This window comes from Halichondria panicea, chromosome 13 (genome assembly GCF_963675165.1).
Source record: "Halichondria panicea chromosome 13, odHalPani1.1, whole genome shotgun sequence".
In the NCBI taxonomy this organism is placed as follows: domain Eukaryota; kingdom Metazoa; phylum Porifera; class Demospongiae; order Suberitida; family Halichondriidae; genus Halichondria; species Halichondria panicea.
The window spans coordinates 3,736,658-3,757,545 of NC_087389.1; the positions used below are offsets into that span (position 1 = coordinate 3,736,658).

The 20,888-nt window shown below is 39.6% G+C and overlaps 5 protein-coding genes across 5 annotated transcripts in view; 2 read left to right on the forward strand and 3 right to left on the reverse strand.

Annotated features, from left to right (window-relative positions):
• Nucleotides 1–20,888, reverse strand: part of LOC135346727 (exportin-5-like) — a 26,267-nt gene continuing 5,379 nt past the window's right edge. Inside the window, exons 10-32 of the mRNA XM_064544450.1 lie at nt 20,537–20,662; nt 19,857–19,947; nt 19,608–19,730; nt 6,902–7,014; nt 6,495–6,641; nt 5,927–5,968; nt 5,722–5,811; nt 5,245–5,351; nt 5,034–5,120; nt 4,639–4,854; nt 4,273–4,373; nt 4,118–4,205; nt 3,800–3,936; nt 3,327–3,430; nt 2,130–2,197; nt 1,985–2,064; nt 1,532–1,713; nt 1,268–1,372; nt 1,145–1,204; nt 866–943; nt 641–709; nt 277–366; nt 1–205 (exon numbers count right to left, since the gene is read on the reverse strand). Coding sequence (XP_064400520.1) covers nt 71–205; nt 277–366; nt 641–709; nt 866–943; nt 1,145–1,204; nt 1,268–1,372; nt 1,532–1,713; nt 1,985–2,064; nt 2,130–2,197; nt 3,327–3,430; nt 3,800–3,936; nt 4,118–4,205; nt 4,273–4,373; nt 4,639–4,854; nt 5,034–5,120; nt 5,245–5,351; nt 5,722–5,811; nt 5,927–5,968; nt 6,495–6,641; nt 6,902–7,014; nt 19,608–19,730; nt 19,857–19,947; nt 20,537–20,662 — 2,439 coding nt within the window. The 3' untranslated portion in view covers nt 1–70. The remainder of the gene's footprint in view (nt 206–276; nt 367–640; nt 710–865; nt 944–1,144; nt 1,205–1,267; nt 1,373–1,531; nt 1,714–1,984; nt 2,065–2,129; nt 2,198–3,326; nt 3,431–3,799; nt 3,937–4,117; nt 4,206–4,272; nt 4,374–4,638; nt 4,855–5,033; nt 5,121–5,244; nt 5,352–5,721; nt 5,812–5,926; nt 5,969–6,494; nt 6,642–6,901; nt 7,015–19,607; nt 19,731–19,856; nt 19,948–20,536; nt 20,663–20,888) is intronic.
• LOC135346412 (uncharacterized) lies at nt 7,331–9,342 on the forward strand. Its single transcript, XM_064544030.1, has 2 exons — nt 7,331–8,198; nt 8,287–9,342. Exons 1-2 carry the CDS (start codon nt 7,331–7,333, stop codon nt 9,234–9,236), a joined length of 1,818 nt encoding a protein of 605 aa, XP_064400100.1. The 3' UTR covers nt 9,237–9,342.
• Nucleotides 9,832–11,842, reverse strand: LOC135346732 (protein asteroid homolog 1-like). Its single transcript, XM_064544455.1, has one exon. The coding sequence runs from the start codon at nt 11,840–11,842 to the stop codon at nt 10,175–10,177; it is 1,668 nt and encodes a 555-aa protein (XP_064400525.1). The 3' UTR covers nt 9,832–10,174.
• LOC135346733 (protein asteroid homolog 1-like) lies at nt 11,782–14,756 on the reverse strand. The gene has a single exon (XM_064544456.1). The coding sequence runs from the start codon at nt 14,754–14,756 to the stop codon at nt 13,173–13,175; it is 1,584 nt and encodes a 527-aa protein (XP_064400526.1). The 3' UTR covers nt 11,782–13,172.
• LOC135346728 (protein asteroid homolog 1-like) lies at nt 15,209–17,832 on the forward strand. The gene has a single exon (XM_064544451.1). It carries the CDS (start codon nt 15,295–15,297, stop codon nt 17,077–17,079), a length of 1,785 nt encoding a protein of 594 aa, XP_064400521.1. The 5' UTR covers nt 15,209–15,294; the 3' UTR covers nt 17,080–17,832.

Here is a 20,888-nt window from a genome sequence, read left to right on the forward strand (position 1 = left end):
TTTCTTTTCATAATTATTATTGCAATACCATGTATACATGATGCAAAAAAAAAAGAATAACCAATACTAATTAGTTTTCGTCACCAAACAAAGCAGCTAAATTAGGTATGTCAATCTCTGACCTTGGCTGTTTTGATTGTTTCTTAAACTGCATTTCCGGAAGATCGAAAGTTACTGGTCGTTTAAACACTTCTCCAATGTGTTTCTGCAAGATAAACATAATTATACAAAAAAGGGCCTCATCATTGCGGAATACATAATTATTATTGAACTTACACCAACAGCGCCTGAAATCAGCTCTCTGAAGGCTTCTTTCCTCACTTTAAACAATGCGGGAGGATCTTTACTGAGCATAGCGTTGAAGGACTGTATATATGGATGCCACAATTACATTGACACGCACAAGAGCAACAGTTTATCAGTATCATATCACGTTGTCAAGTAACAAGCGTGTAACAGTAGCCTTGTTCTTCCGATTTTTATTCTAACCTAATTATAAACCTATTTTTGAGCTAGCGTTACAATAGACCCCCTATAGGAACAAGGCTAATTACACAACAGAGCGGCCACTTCTTAACTTCCTTATACATGACAATTACAGTGCAGCCATGATGCTGCTGCTTTCCCTTTAATTACATACCTGCAGTTTTTCATTTTTAACGTTGGGAATTTGAGTGATGATGTCTTGCAGATTGGGGCACAATTTGACCTAACAGTATAATTGCATGAAATTACTCATAATGATTGTAAGTAGTATAGAAGTGTATATACATGTACATGCAATGCTTCAGAAAACATAACAAAGCAAGACGCATACAGAATACACAATCGCGTACATGACAAACAACACAAAACATGTACTCACAGTGGCCTCGTAGATCATCATAGCCAGCAAAGAGAGCTGCACTTTAGTGTGAGCTTGAGTACCATGCATATTGAGCGCCTGAGGGCAAATAAACGGTTTCACAACTAATTAATTGCTTAGCAAGCACAAAAGTGCATAGCTATACACACGTTTCAACACACAACAGAAGCCACGTGCGATTGAACCAGTGATTATGCATATCATGGGGAAAATTTTCAAGGAAGTGACAAGGCTAGATTTTTTCAATAACAACTGAACCTCCTTATTTTGTTTACTCACCCACAAAACTTGAGTGAAAAACTGCTCGTACACATTACTGGGAAAAGCACTTCCTGGAGCCTAAAACAAACATCATACAAACATCATAAAAGTAGACAATATAATAATACCACATAGACCCACCTCATGAAAGAGAACTCCTGCAATGCTGACACACTTGTTGGCACTCTGAGAGTCACTCCAGGTCAGTCCACAGAACGATGAGACAAACAAGAGTTCACACATTTCCTACAGTATAAAACACACATATGCATATAGTTATAATGTATAGGGGTTGAGTATCTTCAATTAACTCTAGCATACACGAACCTTTATTGTAGCTGCTATATACATGTAATTCATCTTTCCACACATAAATCATTAATCAAAATCTCTGTAATAGCTTACAGGGATCTGGATCAGCTGTTTTCCCAGGGGGTTTAGACTCTCCACTGACGACCATTGCTCAGAACCCCCTTCGTTTTGTGCTGGTGCCATCTCTGTCATTTCTTCACCCATTGCCACATGCTCATCATTCTGTTTGCCCTTTGACTTGCTAGGAGCATATGTGCGCTTAACGCAGATCATGTCTGTGAGGAGAGTACGTAAGAGGTACTCACTAACAGGGCTATTAATTTTTTTATTATCAGTATAAGATGCATGGCTCCAGCCCTATAGGGGAGAGACTGAGAGTTGATTTTACTTCATGGGAATTTCCCATTTCTTTATGGGCGCTAGCTGATAGGACGATAATATCCAACCAATTTATGTGTGCCAATTAATGTATGTGTGCTAAGGTTTCAACATTCCCAGGAGATTGCAATAATTAATGTACACTATAATTATACATCGTGGACTGACCTAGGAGGTGGAAATACTCTCTAGAGAGAAGCACAGTGACTTGCTCATCAAGAATCTCTGCTGTCTCAACAGTAGAGGAACTGTGATGGTTCACGTCAGATGACAGGTGATGCACACACAGATATAAAAGTTTATGATGTCATACCCTGTTGCTTCGGTGGCTGTATCAGTGGCTTTTCGATGCATTATCACCTCCCAGCAGGTCTTAAGCTTCTATAAATTGAGTGCATTAAGAATATAGTGCGTACAGCAAACAGTCTGTATATAGCCGTTATATTGAATGGCAACAATCATCATGCTCAATGGTTGAAGAAACACACAATTAAGACTTGTGACTGTCATGATGAAACATTAATCGTTAGGTTTCAATCTCAGACACTTTCAAGCACCATTACATTTGTGGTATTAATAAGGAAAAAGAAAGGTATATAGGGAACACCATTGTGGTAACTGCAGGGTATATGATTAGTAAGGAGGAAACAGCCATATACTTGCAGCAGCCCTGAGAAAAATATTGTGGTAGAGAGAAGCCTACTGTAGATCACATAGTGATACATTGGACTGGAAACTGACTGCTATTTAAGCAGCCCTCACTATAAGCTGCTATACACATTGCCAAGATAAGATGAAGCTAACCATTGCTTTTTTGCTATGTGCTCTACTGTGCAGCACTTATGCTGCTCCTGCGTTCAAAACAAAGGAAGCTAATGCACAGTTTGCTTGGCTACCTATAAGCATGGCTTTAAAAGGTATTAGTCACTTCATCCCTGACAAAGATTTGTCAGAACAAAGAATGAAAGAGCAGAGTGTGAATACCGAGGAGAACGCTGAGGCTCAGTTTTGGTGGACTGCAGCAAGGTTGCTCGGAAAAGGTCTGGCTCATTTGATCTCTGATGGAGAGGAATCTCAGATGAGTGAGAAGAAGGTCAAGGCTTTGCTTGAGAGGCTTGTGAAGGAAGTGAACATGAACGACGTATTGATGCAACGAGATGGCGAGAAATGAGACTATATATGGTGTATCCTATATACATGCAATGAACATTGATTCAATAGTTCTGTATACTAAGTAGAGTTAGACGATGTCAGTTAGTAGTCCTATACCACGCAGTTTTTGTATGACCAACGTTATTTAGTATCAAACCAGCTACTAGCTATACTAACAAAATTGATATATATCGTACAGCGGATAATTTTTCGTATGTTCATACTCCAAAATATTTGTACAGCTCAGAATGGTGACGTAGAATCTACAGCGCTTAATTTTCAAAGTAATACTCACGAAAAATAGGACCATACGAAAATAACACGCATATACAGTAATTACTTTATGCAACAGACTCACTGTGAAGATTAAGGTCCCAATGTGTGACAATAATGGAAAGAGGACAGCTTTCCAATCCTGGTCAGACTTACTCAGAATGTTCACCAGAGGAATCATCAAAAAACGTACCACCAGCCAGTTAAAAAATTGTAACACATGTAGAGTTCATCAAAGTGACACAAATACGGATGGAATACTTCCATTTAGGACGCGAAATTAAAAAATAATTGTCAACGCAGCTGTCGCTACTTTTAGAGGTCAGAACATTACCTAAACTTTAGGGTGTCGCATATTTGGAGGGTCACCTTAATTAGAGGTCTTACAGCGACGTACTACAATCCATGATGTGTGTATGCCACTCACCATGGTAGCAGTAAAAACGTATGTGTTATATAAGAACTAAGTAGTATTACTTTCTAAGGGGTTGCCTATACACAATGTATGTTGCCCACTAGAGAAAAACAGCTGCTATTAAATTAAGAACGAGAGGATATGAATGAGGACTCTTAGTCTGAGCAGGTTGAGGTGCTCAATGTTGCCAGTCATAGTGTGCAGAGTGAGTTGGACCAGACCAATATCCGATAAGTGCTTAAACCCATACACACCAAAGCAACGAGAGAGGCTGGACACACTACAGTTTGGGATTACAACACGCATAAAAGCTGATAATTTGCATATGAGTTGGTTCTAGTATAATTGCAGTGCATATACATGTACAATATCTACATCCACATGAAATATTTAAGTGCAGTTAATAATATAGACGGGAGACATCCCAGTAAGAGCAGGGCTAAACCCTCGCAATATCTCACCATCCTTCATGAGCTGATGCCAAATTCATCCTCACATTCCCCAGCTCTCCATAGTCCTCCGTCTCTGGGCGACGAAGCATTGTCCGACCTACACCGGATTACCCAAATAAGCCATCAAATTATCTACATCACCTAGCCCTATAGTGTATACTTACCTAGAATTGTGTCTTTTTCAAATTGGTGTAGTTCTGGTAGTGTTTTAAAGTAGGCAGAGAATAGATTGAGAGAGTCACTGGCCCACAGCTGGTACAGGGACCTGCAGAGTGTGTGAACATGGAGCGCTGTTTGGTGCTTACAGACTATCATAAGTATAGTTTTTAGAGAGTAAAGTACGCTAGACTGCTAAAATGAGGATCAAGGAGAAAAGCTAGTCCAATCAGTGATGCACGTTGTGAACAGACTAACAAATTAATGCCGGTTAAAGAGGTTGGATAAGCGAGAGTCTTAATTGTGCAATTTATGATAGAAATTCCAAGCTTCGGTACATATAATTATAGCTTAGATAGCTAATTAAAACTCACCCAAGGAGAGGAAGAATGAATTTGGCTACAAAGGGCATCACATGAGAGTAAGAGGGATGGTCTGCAGCTGGGCCGGGAGTTGACCTCTTCAACACCAGCGTCACAATGTGCACTACAAAGCAGAGCTTGTAACGATGGAGGATTTCATAGGAGGGGTCACTTGGCTCCTTGTTCAGGCATAGGTACGAGACGAGGGATTGAGGGGAAGAAGCAGCACTGGCAGTGTATACATGGGAGGAGGGGCAGTGTTTGAATAGTATATGCATGAGTGTGTGGGGGTGGGGATATATATCACCAGAGATGACTAGTGGCATGATTATGTGAGAGGAAAAGGATGGCAGTGGTGTGTGTGTGTGTGTTTGGAATATCATACATGGTATGAGGGAGAAACGTACCTCTCCATTTCTGAGAGCAGCTGTTTTGGTTCCTGCAATAGTTGACCGAGAAACATGGACTGCTCTTGGGGATTGTGGACACTTTGGCTACAGGGACAAGACTAAGTAAGATATCTCAAGGGCGTATCGACTGCCAAAGCCGGGAGGTCGATATACGCCCTCGATAAGATCTCATCTATGGCAATAAGTATAATAGCTCTAATGCACATACCTCAGTATATAGAAAGACTCGAGGAAGTTGCATTTTTCAGCGTACACAAGCACATCGTTCTTGAGTAGAGTCTGATAATGATCAGCAAACAGTCGCTCCACATGAGGCTACATTAGCACACACAAAACACACAGTCTCAATTAAACGAGCTAAATCCGAACGCACAAACTACATTTGAGACACTATTATTTACATTTTAATGGCATATTAAGACATAATTAAATTATAGATGGTTGCTAGCAATCTTGTAGGGCTCATGCCAAAACTCCAGTAAATCTGTCGTATTTTGTTATGGGGGTGTTTAATTCAAGGGTATCACTATGTGGTGAATAAAAAAACTCACTGTTCTTATAGCAGCCCTTGTTATATCTTTTAAGAGTTTGTACCCTAAGACTGTTCAATTTACCGACCTCTAGTTTACCATAAGCTACAATATGGAATACTACAAGTGATAAACACTCTTCAAATGTAACTCACTGCCAGAAGAGATGGTTGGGCTTCACAAAGTCGGACGAAGCACGAGGTGATAATGTTGCGTGTGTTCACAATGTACCGAGAGAGGTGGTACTGTGAGAGAAGCATACGTGTATATATATCACCATGAACAGCTGCATTATTTAGTAGTAGCACAATGACATATCAATGCATGTACACTGATACTTTAGCATTGAGAAGAACTTACTTTATCCGTACACTTGCCCAAAAATCCAACGCATGAGAATATCTGCAACAATACATGACATGCAGACATCAAAACACTCTTAGCTATAATATAGTACTGTACACAAGATTGAAAGAGAAGCTCTATAATGCCAATTGCCATTATTATACTACAAACATTCTACACTTTTATCCACTTGTATATTCCCAAGAGCAGGTAAGAGTACTCTTATCTACTCCTGACATTACTTACTGTACACTTGTACCAAAGGCGTATAAAAGAAGAGAGGGCATGTAAATGCACATTAATTCGCCCACGTGGTGAATTCTGCTCGCTACGTGTACTAAATATGCATGCCCTCTCTTCTTTTATACGCCTTTGCTTGTACCATGCAGGTACACATCTCTTGTGGGTTTGTCAGCTTGTACCACACTATCGCACCACTTATTAATAGCTATTCTGAGGGAGTTAGATGCTCCTCTATAATTATATGCTCCTGCTTAATTGTACAGTGGTTAACGAGTCACCCATGCACTAAACATATTCATATGCCACCAACCCATCCCCATGCAGCATAATCTGGATATACCTTCTGCACAAACGTCTCGAATACAGCCTGATCCTTGTCAATGACTACCAACCCGGTCTGGAGACAACGGAATTGCAGGAAGAGCAACAAGGGATGGGAAGTTTCGTAGGAGAGAAGATGACGTAGCACAGCAAGGCTACTGTCAACCTGGGTGGATGAAATAACAGCTTCTGAGTGCAGTATAGTCAAGCCACAAGTAGTGTTGTATCAACATTATGGACAAAATACCTAATAATGAGATGCACAACTCGATCAAATGCACAACTCAATAGCCAATACTCATTTTTTCATTGTAACTATGACGTTCTCACAATCAGATCATTGTTTATTAATGTTAACAACGGCAAAATGTCTGTCAGTGAAAGCTCAATGAAGACATGATACACTTCACATTAAGTACAACTCACCACTTCAGGAATGGTCAGGAGCTCAGCATTAGATCTCAGTGTTCCAGTCCAGCACTCGAGGAATGCGACTAGACCCTCCCACTCTATGTACAACATGGAACTCCGACTGCACTCTGCATGCATGCGTATATATGCAATACTCACATCAATAAAATTGTGCGCATTTCAAGGTGACTAGGAAATTAATATGACTAAGTCTAGACTAGAGCTTATAAGCATTACCAGGCATTCTTGTAGCTAGGTTTTCTGGAAATCATAAGGTCAAAATCAGCAATCATTTCATCTACTACTGTACTAGAAACACATCCTTCTTGGAAATGTGAATATCATTTAGAGATGTTACACCCACACCACAAAAAAAGCCCATTGACTTCAAAGAGAAGACAATATAATAGTCTCTAGAACAAGAGAACAAAGTATTACTGAAAGATGGGAGTCAAAAAGCTAAGCACCTTTATTGAAAGTCACTACAAGTGGGAACAAATTAATTTGTTTGGTAGAAAGCTAGTCATTGACGGTTTCGCACTCTGTTTCTCTCTCTATTTTGCCTTCTACTCCAGTACGTGGTTCTTTGGAGGAGACTACCACGAGTACTATTTCACTGTATGCAGGTTTTTTGATGACCTGAGGCGTAACAACATTGATGTTTATGTTGTCATGGATGGCATTGATATTAATCAGACAAAAGTGGCTACAATTCGACAAAGAATCATTGCGAGAAATAGAATTATCGTCAAGTTAGAGCCAAAAAGAGAGAGTGTGGCACCATTGTTTCTAATTCACGTATTCTTGGATGCATTACGAGAAATGAGGCTCGAGTTCTACGTGGCCGACGGTGAAGCTGACAGGGATATAACGTCCCTAGCTAATCATTTCAAGTGCCCTGTATTAAGTAAGGATTCTGACTTTTACGTCTTCAACTTGGAAGGTGGATTCATCCCATTAACGAAAGATAGTCGCAACAATTTGACGAAAGGGATACCGGTAAATATTTTCAAATACCGAAAATTCAACAAGCAGTTTTCTCTTAAGGACGCTGATCTTACACTCTTTTTTCCTTTCTTTCTTGGGAATGATTTTCATAGGTCACCAATACCAATGGAGCGGCTTGGTTTCAACACAAAACCTGAGGTCAGTGATGTTATAACTTATATTCGACAATTTCGTTCCCTTGACAAAGTTTTAGCTGACCTACTAGAAAATCGTTTTTATTGCCTTGAAAAACGGTTTAAAATGGGTGTACAACACTACTATCGTAGGATTCAAGTTGCTTCATTTGAAGACCTCAAGAAACCAGGTAAACAGCTGAGAGAGCTGAATCACCCAATCCCGCGCTGGGTATTAATTGCCTACAAAAAAGGGGAATTTCATTTTTCTCTAATGAGTTTTCTCGCATTGGAACCGAAACGTGGTCGAAGATATGACACAAGAGAGTGCTTGGGAATTCACACGAGACATCAGGGAAGTGATAATGGCCATCTTAACTCCAAATGATGGTACCCAGACAGTGAACGATCGAGATGCTGGTATAGAGAAAGGTTTTGTTAGAGCAACGGTGATGACCCACTCTGATGTCAAAGCACTGGCTATTGAAAGTTCAAACACAGTTAAAGAGGAAAGCGACTCGGAATCATATTCCGAGAATGAACTGGAGGATAGTTCAATCTCAGAGGATGACGACATGGCAGAGGATTCTGATATTGAGGCTAATAATGATGATGTAGTGGCAAATTTGGACACTGAAACAGATAAAAATTGTGGAACTCGCATAGCGGAAGTTGTACGAGCTCCTGGTAAATATACGATTGACCGGCAAGATATCTATTTCAAGCGAGGACCAATTCATAACATGATTGACTACACTCTCGTATGGAAAAAACCCGACAGGAGAAGAACAGCTCTACTAATGATTGTGGATTGCTACGAGATCAAGGATCAACTCGAGTTTGTGCCTGAAGAGCTCCACTTAGTTGTGATAGCTACTCATTATTGGATCAAGAAAAAGCAAGAGTACATCATGTATCTAGAGCCTTTGATTTACTGTGTCTTTAAGTGCAAAGGTCATTTAGGAAGAAATAAATTGAATTCTAGAGCTACTCGGAATCTTCGACCATTGGCTCACATTTTTGCTCACTGGCAATGCTCTCTTCATCACATGATAGCACTGAATCAAGTGCTCAACCAGCCTTATCAGTACACAAGTCCTGCACGCCTTTTCTCTGGTAGTATTCTTCACTACTACCTAAATCAGCTTCAAAGCCAACGAACAATTGCACTGTCTCGAGAAGCTCAACGATTGTATGACATCTGTGTCCGTGTAATCAGAATGATATAGATCCACCCTTAACCAGTCACAAAACTTAACTTCAATTGTTCATGTATAATTTTAGAAATTTCTTCTACGTTTCCATTGAGCTATAACCGTACATTCAAATTACAAATTTACAGATGTACCGTACGTATATGTTCTAATTTATCGGACAGCCAAATATGGAAATTGTCCGGGTATAATTGGAACAGATTTTGAGCATGCAAAGTGTCCGGAATAATTAGCAGCTGCATTAGAGCTAGCTAAGTTAATAGAACAGTGTGCACTGAATAGTTGCAATATCTAAAACTAGCTACTCAAAGCTATCTAACTGCACTCTTGCCGTCTATGAATGTAACTAAGGTATTGTCTGGATATTTAGAACAAATGTAATATTAAAGCACTGGAGTATCCGTTGTATTAGAACAACAAAAATTGCTCAAAAGAGAGAAGTATCATAAATTACGGTATATAGAATGCCAATACCAGTCATGCAATGCTATACTTAACTTCTTTCAATGCTGCTTTATTGTTATGAAGTGCCAAAATTTGGACCATGAGCTATATAATCCGTGGTAAGGCAATAAAAAATACTTACTTTGACGATACCATTTGAAAGGTAGGAAATGAAAAACATTTACTTTTGAAATACCCTCGAGGCAGGGCAGAGTGAAATTTAGTGAGAGACACAAATAGCCTGATTATATGCAACTTAAGTGTTAAGAAAACTTGCTTCATGAAATGCGTTTGCTTAGGAAAAATCACATTTTAATACTTTCTGTGTATCAAATGTGCCACAACAGTAAAATACAGTAAAATATATGAATTCATTATAGCTGATGATAGCTAATACATACACATGCAAGCAGTCATACATGAAGTCATGTACACATTTTTATTAATCATGCACAACAGTCTCTTCTTGCTAGGTAGTCTTGGGAGCAGCAGAGGCTCAACAAACAGGTTCAACTTGTGGGGAGAAGTTTTTTCGTTATCGCTTCGTACATACAAGCACCTTCAAAGTCCAACCTTGTATGAACGCCTGGACCGCTGACAAAAAAGCTTTGAAATAGTGTTCCTGAGAACATTCGGCCCAGACTAGTGTAGGTAAATGGATAGTTCAGGATTTCATTGAATGAATTTGTGAGGTGGAGCATGCATTCCCACTGTGCTAAATAGTGGACCCGGCGAAGGCGAGCCATTGGGTGTTCTCGGTGATGTCCCGCTTCATCAATTGGTCGAGCTCCACTACACGTTTGAAAGCAGAGCACTAGTGCTGAAATAAAAGCCTCAAAATTATAATCAACATTCTGAACATCAACGAATCTCAGCCAACATCTGCTCGCGATTACCGCTAACTTCAGCTCTTTCGGAACATTATTCAATGACTTTGAAACGGATTTGCAGTGAAATGTGCGCAAAAAGATTTTCTCTCTCTCTTGTACGGACATATCATCATGGACAGTGTGCAGGTCATGTGATCCGAGTATATTTAAATGCTTTGGCGAGAGCGAGAGGTTGATTTCATCCACAAGTGCACAAAAGCAGTCCTGCCGAATTTTCACAACAATGCTGGGGATCCTGTCCCTTTGATAGCAACTAAACAGAGCACCGATAACATACGGAAGGACGGAATCGGTCACTTTCCAAGCAGACTCTAGCTTTAAATCTTCAACCACTAATAAATACTTCCAGATTTTTTTCCCCTCCAGAAGATCACTGGCCAGAAAATACATTGCTGTGCGTGAAAATTCTCCTCTCTTGAAACGAGATACAATCCATTGAGGGACTGATACACTAAATGCTGAGTGTTGAGACAGGTCTTCAAATGAACGAGGGACAACTCCATAGAACTTGAGATCACTAGCAAGTTTTTCTTGATAATCATCAATTTTCAAAGAGGATGTACTAAGCTTTTCAACTATTAGCTCTGCTTTAGCTTCTCGATTAATTCCTAGCTCAGGTAAAGCATGGCGACCATGAAAGTCATTTCCAAGACAGAATGGCAGGAACAAGCGGATTTGAGGGTGGCTAAAGTTGCACGTTTGATCGAATTTCCGACAGTCAAAGTACCTCACCTCTCTTTTAAGGTCTTCTAAATTGTCGGGCATGAGGATCAATCCGTGATCTATGTTAAAAATGAAAAAATCTGAGTCATAACCTAAGACGGGACAGCCAACATGATTTGCAAGTGACACCACATCTCGATCAGCTTCACCATCAGCAACAAAGAATTTAACTCCTGCTTCGCAAACAGAATCAGCAAATACTTTTTTTGCCAGAGGAGGAACAAATATCTCGTTATTTGTAAGCATTTCAATCCGAGATTCAACTCTTCTCAACTCCTCAAGATTGCGCTTAAGTCGCTTCATATTAGTTTTTGCCTTTTCATTGTTATAGTCAATGCCATCGACTACAACATATGCTTCAATTCCGATAGATTTTAGCATTCCAAAAAAATCGAAAACCTTCTTATAAAACTCAAAGTAATCTCGGCATTTAATTCCACGGAACAGTTTATAGCACAAGCAAAATCCATCGATAACGATCTTACTGGACATTTCCTTCAATATTACAGACTCAATATGCCCGTTTTCCTTCATGTAGGTAGTTAAGGTTGGAATTCCCATCATCAACAACTTCTTCTTGAGTAAGCACTTCAACTTAAGAGTTCCTGATAATAATTATTGGCCGTTGTACACCACTTTCTACTCAAGTTTCGGTATGCTAGTAATAACTGCAATTGCCAAGAGATACAGACTATAATGATTATAGCTAGCTATAACAACAAGAATGAAATTTTGGAAACTTCCATATAAGTACATAGTGCCTAATAGTCCCTAATTGTCCGCTACACAACAATTAATCATGGCTTTTGCATAGTTTGCAGTCCAAACAATGTTTAATACAATTATAATATATTCATAAGTGCATGTCATGTCATGCACGCTACATCTCAAAGCATTCATCAAGAACAACTACTTTGACAACAGCGCTGAGTTAAGTGCTCTATATCAGCCTATATAGGGGCCAGGATGTATAATTATACATTGCACATACATATATTGTCTGGTTGCCTGAATCCTTATAAGAAATCAAAGCAGCTTCAGAAATCTTATTACATGTATGGTACTAGCTGCCAGTGTGGCTCACGTCGGCACTGTGGTTGACATGCATGCAGTTACATATATAACTGTGGTCAAGCTCATGCATGCACGGTTTACGTATACCAATTACCATTATATCACTACAATTTCCATGCTTTTACCATCACACAAGCACTACTTTAATTACCAGACAACACTACAAGTGCAAAAAGTGAAAAAATGGGGAAGAGTAGGGTTGGAAGAGCATGATGCGGGCACTGAAGTAACAAAAAGATCGAAAACAAGATTGTCTGGTATATAGTCTTTGCATGCTCAACTAGTTAGGGGTGGGGCACAATCTTTGCGACCTTTACCAATTGACTATACTTCTCATTATATATACGTCTTTCTTTATGCGAGGCGCTCGATCTGCCCCCTATTTGATTTGACCATCAATTTGTGTGTGTTAATTTTATCAGTCGATTGTTTTTAAGGTATACACACCACTCAGTAGACAATCAAAAGAAGATTCCATGAATAATACCTTCATGGAATGCATTTCTAACATGTTTACCCTCTTTCTATGTAACTATGACTATTCTAAGTGCTATGAATTTACTCGTAACAACAAACGACACCAACAATCAACATTACTAAATTGTAAGTGCTATCTAATTGGCTTGGTCGGAGATCAGTGCACATCACTACAACAACTCTGCAAATCTTAATCACATGATATCACAACCATAAATGATCTATACACTCAGTGACAATGAAATAGTCTAAGGGTCTAAGGGTCTATGTGAAATAAGTGCACAATGTATTGCAAAATAAACTAACAGTCTAGATGTATGGAAGCACCTTTGCCGCATGTATGTCACTGTTTAGTTATTACACTAATCATAACGGAGGGTAGTTCTTGCAAAGGCTGAGGTGGTGGATTAACGCAAAAGTGTTCTACTACATCGCAAGAAAACAATCGTGCTGGGCTTATGTATCGAAATGCATTCCCTAGCAGTTGATTGAGTGCGATCCCATGATGAAGCACACATTGCCATTGAGCAAATGAATGAAGCCGTTCCATGTCAACGTGGTCACTTGGTTTAATATCTTCAGGCATAGGGTACTTACCAGAGCAGGCAAGAATACAGAATACAAGAGGAAGTAGAAATGACGCAAATGCCTGGTCATTACTTTTCAACCACACGCGGCAAGTGATGACAGCCAATTTCAAATCAATCGGAATCTTATCGAGGGAAACCTGAATATGTTTACAATCAAAACATTTCACAAGAATTCTCTGCCGTTCGGTAATATCAATCGAAAGAATATCTTTTAGTGGTACGGGCAATACCTGATTGTGCTTTTCTTTCAACTGAACTCTTGAGAGAGTCAGGTTGCAAGGAACACCAGTGCGCTCAGTATCTTTAATGTGGTCTTTATAGCGCAACAGCTGTGAGAGAACACCGATAATGTACCTTCTGGGTTTAAAGGTCACACTCCAGGCACTTCTCTGTCTTGTATCTTCTATAACATTAGAGTATCTCCAAGTGCTTTCACGGACTAGCAATTGCATCATAGACTGATTAAACATCCCAAGTTTGTATTCACTCAATATCCAACATGGAATTTTGGAATTGAGACGATCCAAGGTTGTAGTCCGTGCCCAGAAAGATCTTGGGACAACTCGGTAATAAGGATGTGTCTTATCATTGATCAATCGGTACCTTGCTAGGTCTAGTGGCTCATCTTTTATGTTATCCAAAAGGTCTTCAATGTCATCGCATACACCTTTTCGCCTAGTCATAAGAGACTTACGGGACTCAAGAACAAGTGCAAGTTGTAGCCGATGTGCAGAAGAACATCCCATTTGCGAATCAAACGCCTTGTAGTTGTAGCACTTCACTGTACCCTCAAAGTCAATGAGGGAGCCTTCGGAATCATACAGCGGTATATAACCCTCATCGATATTGAACACGAAGAAGTCAGTGTCTTCCCCCAATATAGGGCAATGGTTATGGTTAGCAACCGCCACACAATCTGGATCACCATCACCGTCAGCAATGAAAAAGCTTATACGACAATCTCTCATAGCATCCACAAAGACGGTTTTTGCAAAAAGAGGCAACACACTCTTGCGTACAGAATTCATATGGCTAGTACGGATATCTGTAACATATTGCAACCTTTGACTACATCTTTCCTTGTACACAACCGCGCTAGTATCAGCACCATTCATAACAACATATGCACGAGTTTTTTGTGCTTCCAACATCCGAAAAAACTCAACTAAATAGCTATAAAACTCGTAATAGTTCCCTCCATTCTGCCATCGATAGTTATTGAAATACAAATGATAGCAGAGAGAGTCACCTTTAATCACAACTGTACTTTGTCTCAAATTCACAGACCTCCATTGATATTTCTCCTTTATAAAATAGCCCAGTTTTGACAAACTCATGTTGGCTTTTTGTTGGCAACTGTATTTTTGAACACACAGTATTAAATTGCAAAGGGAATAGTCATATGAAAGCTGCTTCCGCAATGAAATTATTCATAAGCATGCTTGTTAATTCCCACGCCAATTTTCTCTCTAAAATAACGCTAGGTCGCTATTCATAAGCATGCTCGTTAATTCCCACGCCGATTTGTCTCTAAAACGAGGCTAAAATGTCTAGACAATATACCATTGAGGAACCAGTTGGAGATTAGAGCTACATGGACTTCCGCGTTATATAGGTACCCCATTGCTACACATCCTAAACAATGGAATTGACATTTTAAACTCCAAGATATACCGCATACAGTTATAGTATGCTTTATTATAATTATTATAAGACCATAAACATACAAATAAAATAAAATTCATTAGTATCAGGTGACTGACTATGTTAGACCACATGACAAAAATCCACCCCCTTTCGACATTTGTAAGTTATCAGTATCAAAAGGCCGGTTTTAACAAGTATCACATCTAGAACTATGCAGTTCCTCGCAAAATGGGAGTACCCAAGTTGAAGAAGTTTGTGTCCAGTAGCAAAGGATGGGACACAATACAAGTGTCAGGCAAAGTAGTCATCGATGGCAACTCACTCTGCTATAATCTGAACAAACAGCATGAGTGGAAGTTTGGAGGTGATTACAAAGACTTCTATGAAACGGTTACAGTGTACATTCGAGAGCTCAAGGCATTAGGAATAGAGCCGTACATTGTGGTGGATGGTATGGATCACGATGACAGCAAGTATCAGACGTACATAGCGAGAAACGAGGATAGAATCAACCGAATCGCTATCAGTCAATCCAGGGGCACTACACCACATAACGTCGTTCGTCCGTTGTTCACACAGACTGTGTTTGTTGATGCAGTGAGAGATTCAAAGACAAAATTCTTTGTAGCAGACGGAGAGGCAGATCGAGATATCGCATTACTCGCCAATAGTTTATCTTGTCCTGTTATCAGCGAAGATTCAGACTTCTTCATTTTCAACATTGAAGCTGGCTACATACCATTGAATGGTGATGACCAACAAACACGGATCGATTTACAAAAGCCAGTCAAGCGATATCAGTATAAGGAATTCGATGAAAGCTTCAGCCTAAACCAAGAACAGAGGCTGTTTTTTCCTTTTATTCTAGGCAATGATTTCCACAATGGTGCCAAACAGTCCTCACTGCAATTAACCTCACGCACACCTCTTCACGCAATCGCAAGAAAGTTATCAACGCTCGATTTCAGCGACGCAACTTTGACACAATTCGTTTGTCCGAACCCCATAAGCCAGATGGAAAAGATCAAATTGTACTACAGAGGGACAGCTCAATCATTTGATGACCTTACATCTACCAGTTCACTTCTGGAGTTGTATCCACACACCCCGGAGTGGATCATGCAAGAGTACAAGAATGGTAGGTTCATGGCTCCAATAATGAGTCTTGCAACTTGCCCTACTACAAAGCGGTGGCGACACACAATAGTAGTCGAAGATTTCAGTCAACAAAGTGCGTGGAAGATTACGGAAATCGCGAAGAAGTTTATCATTGGGGCTTTACTCGGTGACGAAGCAAATAAGCATCACATAATGGCAACTGCAGTTAAAACCTCTGACAAACCATCATCACATCACAGACATCGTATCCAATCGTATCCATCAGTGACTAGAGTAGACTCAAAACTTTTATTGATGGACACCGAGGTCATCTTAGCTCCAAAGCATACCACAATTCTATCTGTGCCACTAAAAGATGTTCCGCAAGTGCCAGTCACTGCTCGCAAGGAGATAATGTATCGTGTGTTTCACTATACCGAGCCTGCTGAGTCGGACATTCCTGAGGGGCTACAGTTAGCCATGATTGCAGGGCGCTGCTGGGTACGTAAAGTAGCTTGCGACAATACACACCTGATTCAGTCACTCGTATGCTGTATTCTAACCTGCTATGGCCATTTTCAAATGATTGATCGAAAATACGGATGTAAGTTAGCTCAACATGAGATTCTGTTTTTTCTACACTCCTATGCTCAGTGGCAGTGTCTACTACATCACGTTATCGCATTTAACCAAGTTCTAAGCCACCCCTTTCCATACACAAGCCCTGCTAGGCTATTCTCTTCAAGTTTACTTCTACACTTCTACCAGCAGACCTCACAGGTCCTACAAGAAAAGATGGACACATTGGCAACGAGTATGCTACAAATAATTACAGAGAGCAAGTATTCTACTGAAAGTTTGAAAGATATTGAACTAGAGCCTTCGCAGACAAAGAAACGTCGCACTACATACTGAACTATAAGTATATACCGTAAGGTGACAGGTATAATAATAATATTAAATGCGACTTTAGAGTTTTATACTGACCATTTTTCAAATTATCCGTGAATTCAAATTTTACAGTTTCCTCTCATTTGCTAACATCACATGCAGTAAATGTTAATAAAATTTAATACAATTATAGAGTGCACATAATATGCAATAGTGTACATCAAAATTTTAATTGAAATACATTGAAGATCATAAATGCACTAAAAACATAGTGATTCAGTATCGTTATGCATACAAGCAACGAAGTCATGCCACAGTGAAAGCAAAATTAAGATCGATACAATCCATGCACAATGAAATGCAAAAAATCGGTCACGATTAAAGTATTTATGTGGTAATATTTCTCTTCACCACCAGCTCCAAGCCTAGAGTCAAAATGCAAGCTTCCACAATTACGTGTTAATATACAGCATTTTATTAGACATCTGTTCATCTCCTTTGGGAAAATGTGTTCCGACTCAATGCATGGTCATATATATGAACAGAGCCATATATTATGCCAACAGAAGGAACAGTTGTTGATCACAACACCACGAAAGAAAATTTACGGAACTAACTGTTCATCTCAACAACACCGACTGAGGAAGAAATATCTACTAATCGAAAAATCAATCTCACAGCTCAAAGAAAGAATCGAAGTATTGCAGGATCTCTCAAAGCCTTCGCTGAATATCTACCGTAGACAATCAACAAAAGAATCGAAGTATTGCAGGATCTCTCGAAGCTTTCGCTGAATATCTACTGTAGACAATCAACAAATCTCGATTGTGCATGGCATGCATAGAGATTTTATCAATATGAATAATTATACTATTCATGCACTCCTGATTATAGCAACTGTTTTTAAATGTACCTGCAGGTTGTAACAGAAGAACCCGTTGTTGATCACAACACCACGAAAGAAGCTTTCAGAGCTGACACGTATCGAGCTATCTGTTCATCTCAACAACACGAAAGAATAACACATCAATCAACAAATATCGACTGGGGCACAAAGTTCAGAGTTCATAATTATAATCATATATTACTATCAACGTAAATCGTCTCTCCAATTGCACTGTCTGTGCATGCAAAGTCATCATATCCCTGTAAAGCCAGTTGTTGATCACATGCAACAATACAATACGTTCACCGGCATAGAGTTCCTTATATCAAATACATAATAGATGCTCTGCACCCAAATCAACATAGCCTTAGCTTGTGATTTTAGCCCTTACGTTTGCTTGCATGAACAGAGACACGTGCATGAATACCAGCCATCACGAAAAACCAGCTGTTGATTACAACACCACGAAAGAAGATTTCACAGCTGACATGGAGCTATCAGCTCATCTCAACAACACGAAAGAAAAATTTCACCGTTGACAATCAAATAACTCGACTGTATAGCATAGAGTTCACTTATACTTTGACAGATTGCAGATTGCAGACGGACGGATCTTCACGAAATCTCTTGATAGAACTAAATATGGTTCGACAAAATCATCAAACAGCACTCCTAAAGAAAGTTCTTCACAATAGCTAGTGTAATTAAACTATTATAGCTACATAGACACAGTGGCATGGTGGCTAATCCACTTACTTATGCTAGCAGCTACACATATACATGTCCAACAGCATGGTCACTTTATGTTGAGATGAAACCAAGCGAAGGATCACATGAGCTAGTGTGTGGGATTTAATATCATAGAGATCTCCACGATAATTGCACCAGTTGACAAAAGGAACCCACAGCATGTCCGGCTTGAGCAACGTGCCATGCGCATGCATGCACAGTGCAAGGTACTCTCAATACTCATGGTAAGAGAATAAAGTTACCATTATATATATCATCGTTTTGGAGACTCTATAATTATATACAGACTCTATAATTATATACAGACTCTATAATTATATACAAGGTATAGCTGTACATAGTGTGAGTACACTATGTAAGAGTCAAAATAAATAACTTGGGTGCATTATAATTATGCTTCAACACTGCATGCACAAGTCGAATGTTTTATGCCGACTGCACTGCATGCAATAACATTACGGGTTATATATATATTTTTTATGACGTTATAAATATAAGCTTGTATGAAGTTAGATATAATCATGCAATTCACTATCTCAATTCCTCAAAGATGACTTGCATGCTTGTACGTGACTACAATCAACCAAAGTATGTCTGGAGACAGCTTATCAGAGGTCCTGTGTCAACTATAATATTATTACTCGATCTGCGGCATAGTCCATGAGTCACATGAAGCACAACAATTCCAACCACATCAATTTCAACACAATTCACATACTGTACATCTTAATGCCTATATATATATAATAAGCAACTAAAAACTTGGATTAAAATCACTTAGTGGGACAATCGCTTCAAGTGCATTGGTTCACATACCAACGTTATAGCAGCACAAGCAAGGAGTAGAGAATAAGTAGTCACTACGTCCCAACTAAATTCGGACATACAGTGCTACGTAAAGCAAATGCATATTCACCTTGCCCAGGTTCAAGTTTCTTCTGGACCATCTGCTCAGTGACGGTGAGAGCTTCTACAGCAGCTGTTCTTGGAATCAGAAGAGACACTTGACTAAGTATCTTTACCATCTTACCACGAAATGCTAGAAAGTAAGTTGTTGCACTTATATGTAATGTACATTTGCAAGTTAGTGCTGCACATACAATACAGTAAGCTTCATGTACAATACAATTACCACAGTTAGGGTTTAGATAAACAGTATGCTTACTCGCAAAGAAGAGCATAAAGTCATCCGCCCCATCAAAGTCCAGACGGGAATACTCTGAACTGACATGGTCGTACACATCAGGGTCACCCACCTACAATACATGCAGGGCAAGCACAAGAGTTATATCAGTATATATGTGAGCACTTCTATAACTTTGTGATAATCCAGTGGCATATATTGCACCAAAATGATTAGTAGGAATGGGAAAAAGGGGCTGGTGCAGTATTAAAAACTTGGGGTGTCCACATTTGGTGCCGTTACCAAATTGTATGAAATCTTTGGAAAAGCCCCCAAAATAAGTGCACTACCTCTTTCATTGTTTCAATGACACACGTTTTAATGACAGTAGGGGTAGGGCTGACTTTGAAAGTATCTTAGCAACATGCACAATGGGATAAAACCTCTGCCAACCAAGCCCATGGCCAGCAGCACTGGCTTCCGCACATGCACAGGTGCTGATGAGGTCAACAAGATATCATACCACTGATCACTATGGTATGCAAGTAAAGGACACAACACAGATAATATGGCGGAAACTTGGTGAGGGATACACATTATTGAGAAAATTAAGCTTTTTAAATAAAAAAATATGGCTATCAACAGTTTGCAAAATGTTCATTGTATGAATCAATGCTTGATTTTCTCGAATGTTTCTCCCTCACAAAGCTTCCCGTGCTGACCTTGAGCAGTTTCTGTCGGGCTATTGTGAGGAGGTGTGTGAGGTGGTCCTTGAACACTGGGTGGTCCTTCAGGTGATTGTGGGAGAGGAACGTGATCCACACATCAGCTGACGTCAGACTCAGCAGCTGCATGTGTGGGGATGGTTAACTTGGGCCAAAACTATATACAGCATTCTTGCTTTTAGACTAGAGTTGCAGTATGCCACTATGTTAGCGGATGCAAAATATTATACAGTGGAACCCCTTTTAAAAGGCCACCCATGAAAAAGGCCAACTGTAATACAGGCACCAGTTGTGTATACAAAACAACCCTCAACAAAGGCTACTTCCGCTCACAACAGCAAAAAGTGTA

Coding starts and splice junctions, on each gene's coding strand:
- LOC135346412 (XM_064544030.1), top strand. CDS start 7,331: ATGGGAGTCAAAAAGCTAAGCACCTTTATTGAAAGTCACTACAAGTGG. Junction 8,199..8,286: donor TGAAGACCTCAAGAAACCAG/GTAAACAGCTGA, acceptor TTCTCTAATGAG/TTTTCTCGCATTGGAACCGA.
- LOC135346732 (XM_064544455.1), bottom strand. CDS start 11,842: ATGATGGGAATTCCAACCTTAACTACCTACATGAAGGAAAACGGGCAT.
- LOC135346733 (XM_064544456.1), bottom strand. CDS start 14,756: ATGAGTTTGTCAAAACTGGGCTATTTTATAAAGGAGAAATATCAATGG.
- LOC135346728 (XM_064544451.1), top strand. CDS start 15,295: ATGGGAGTACCCAAGTTGAAGAAGTTTGTGTCCAGTAGCAAAGGATGG.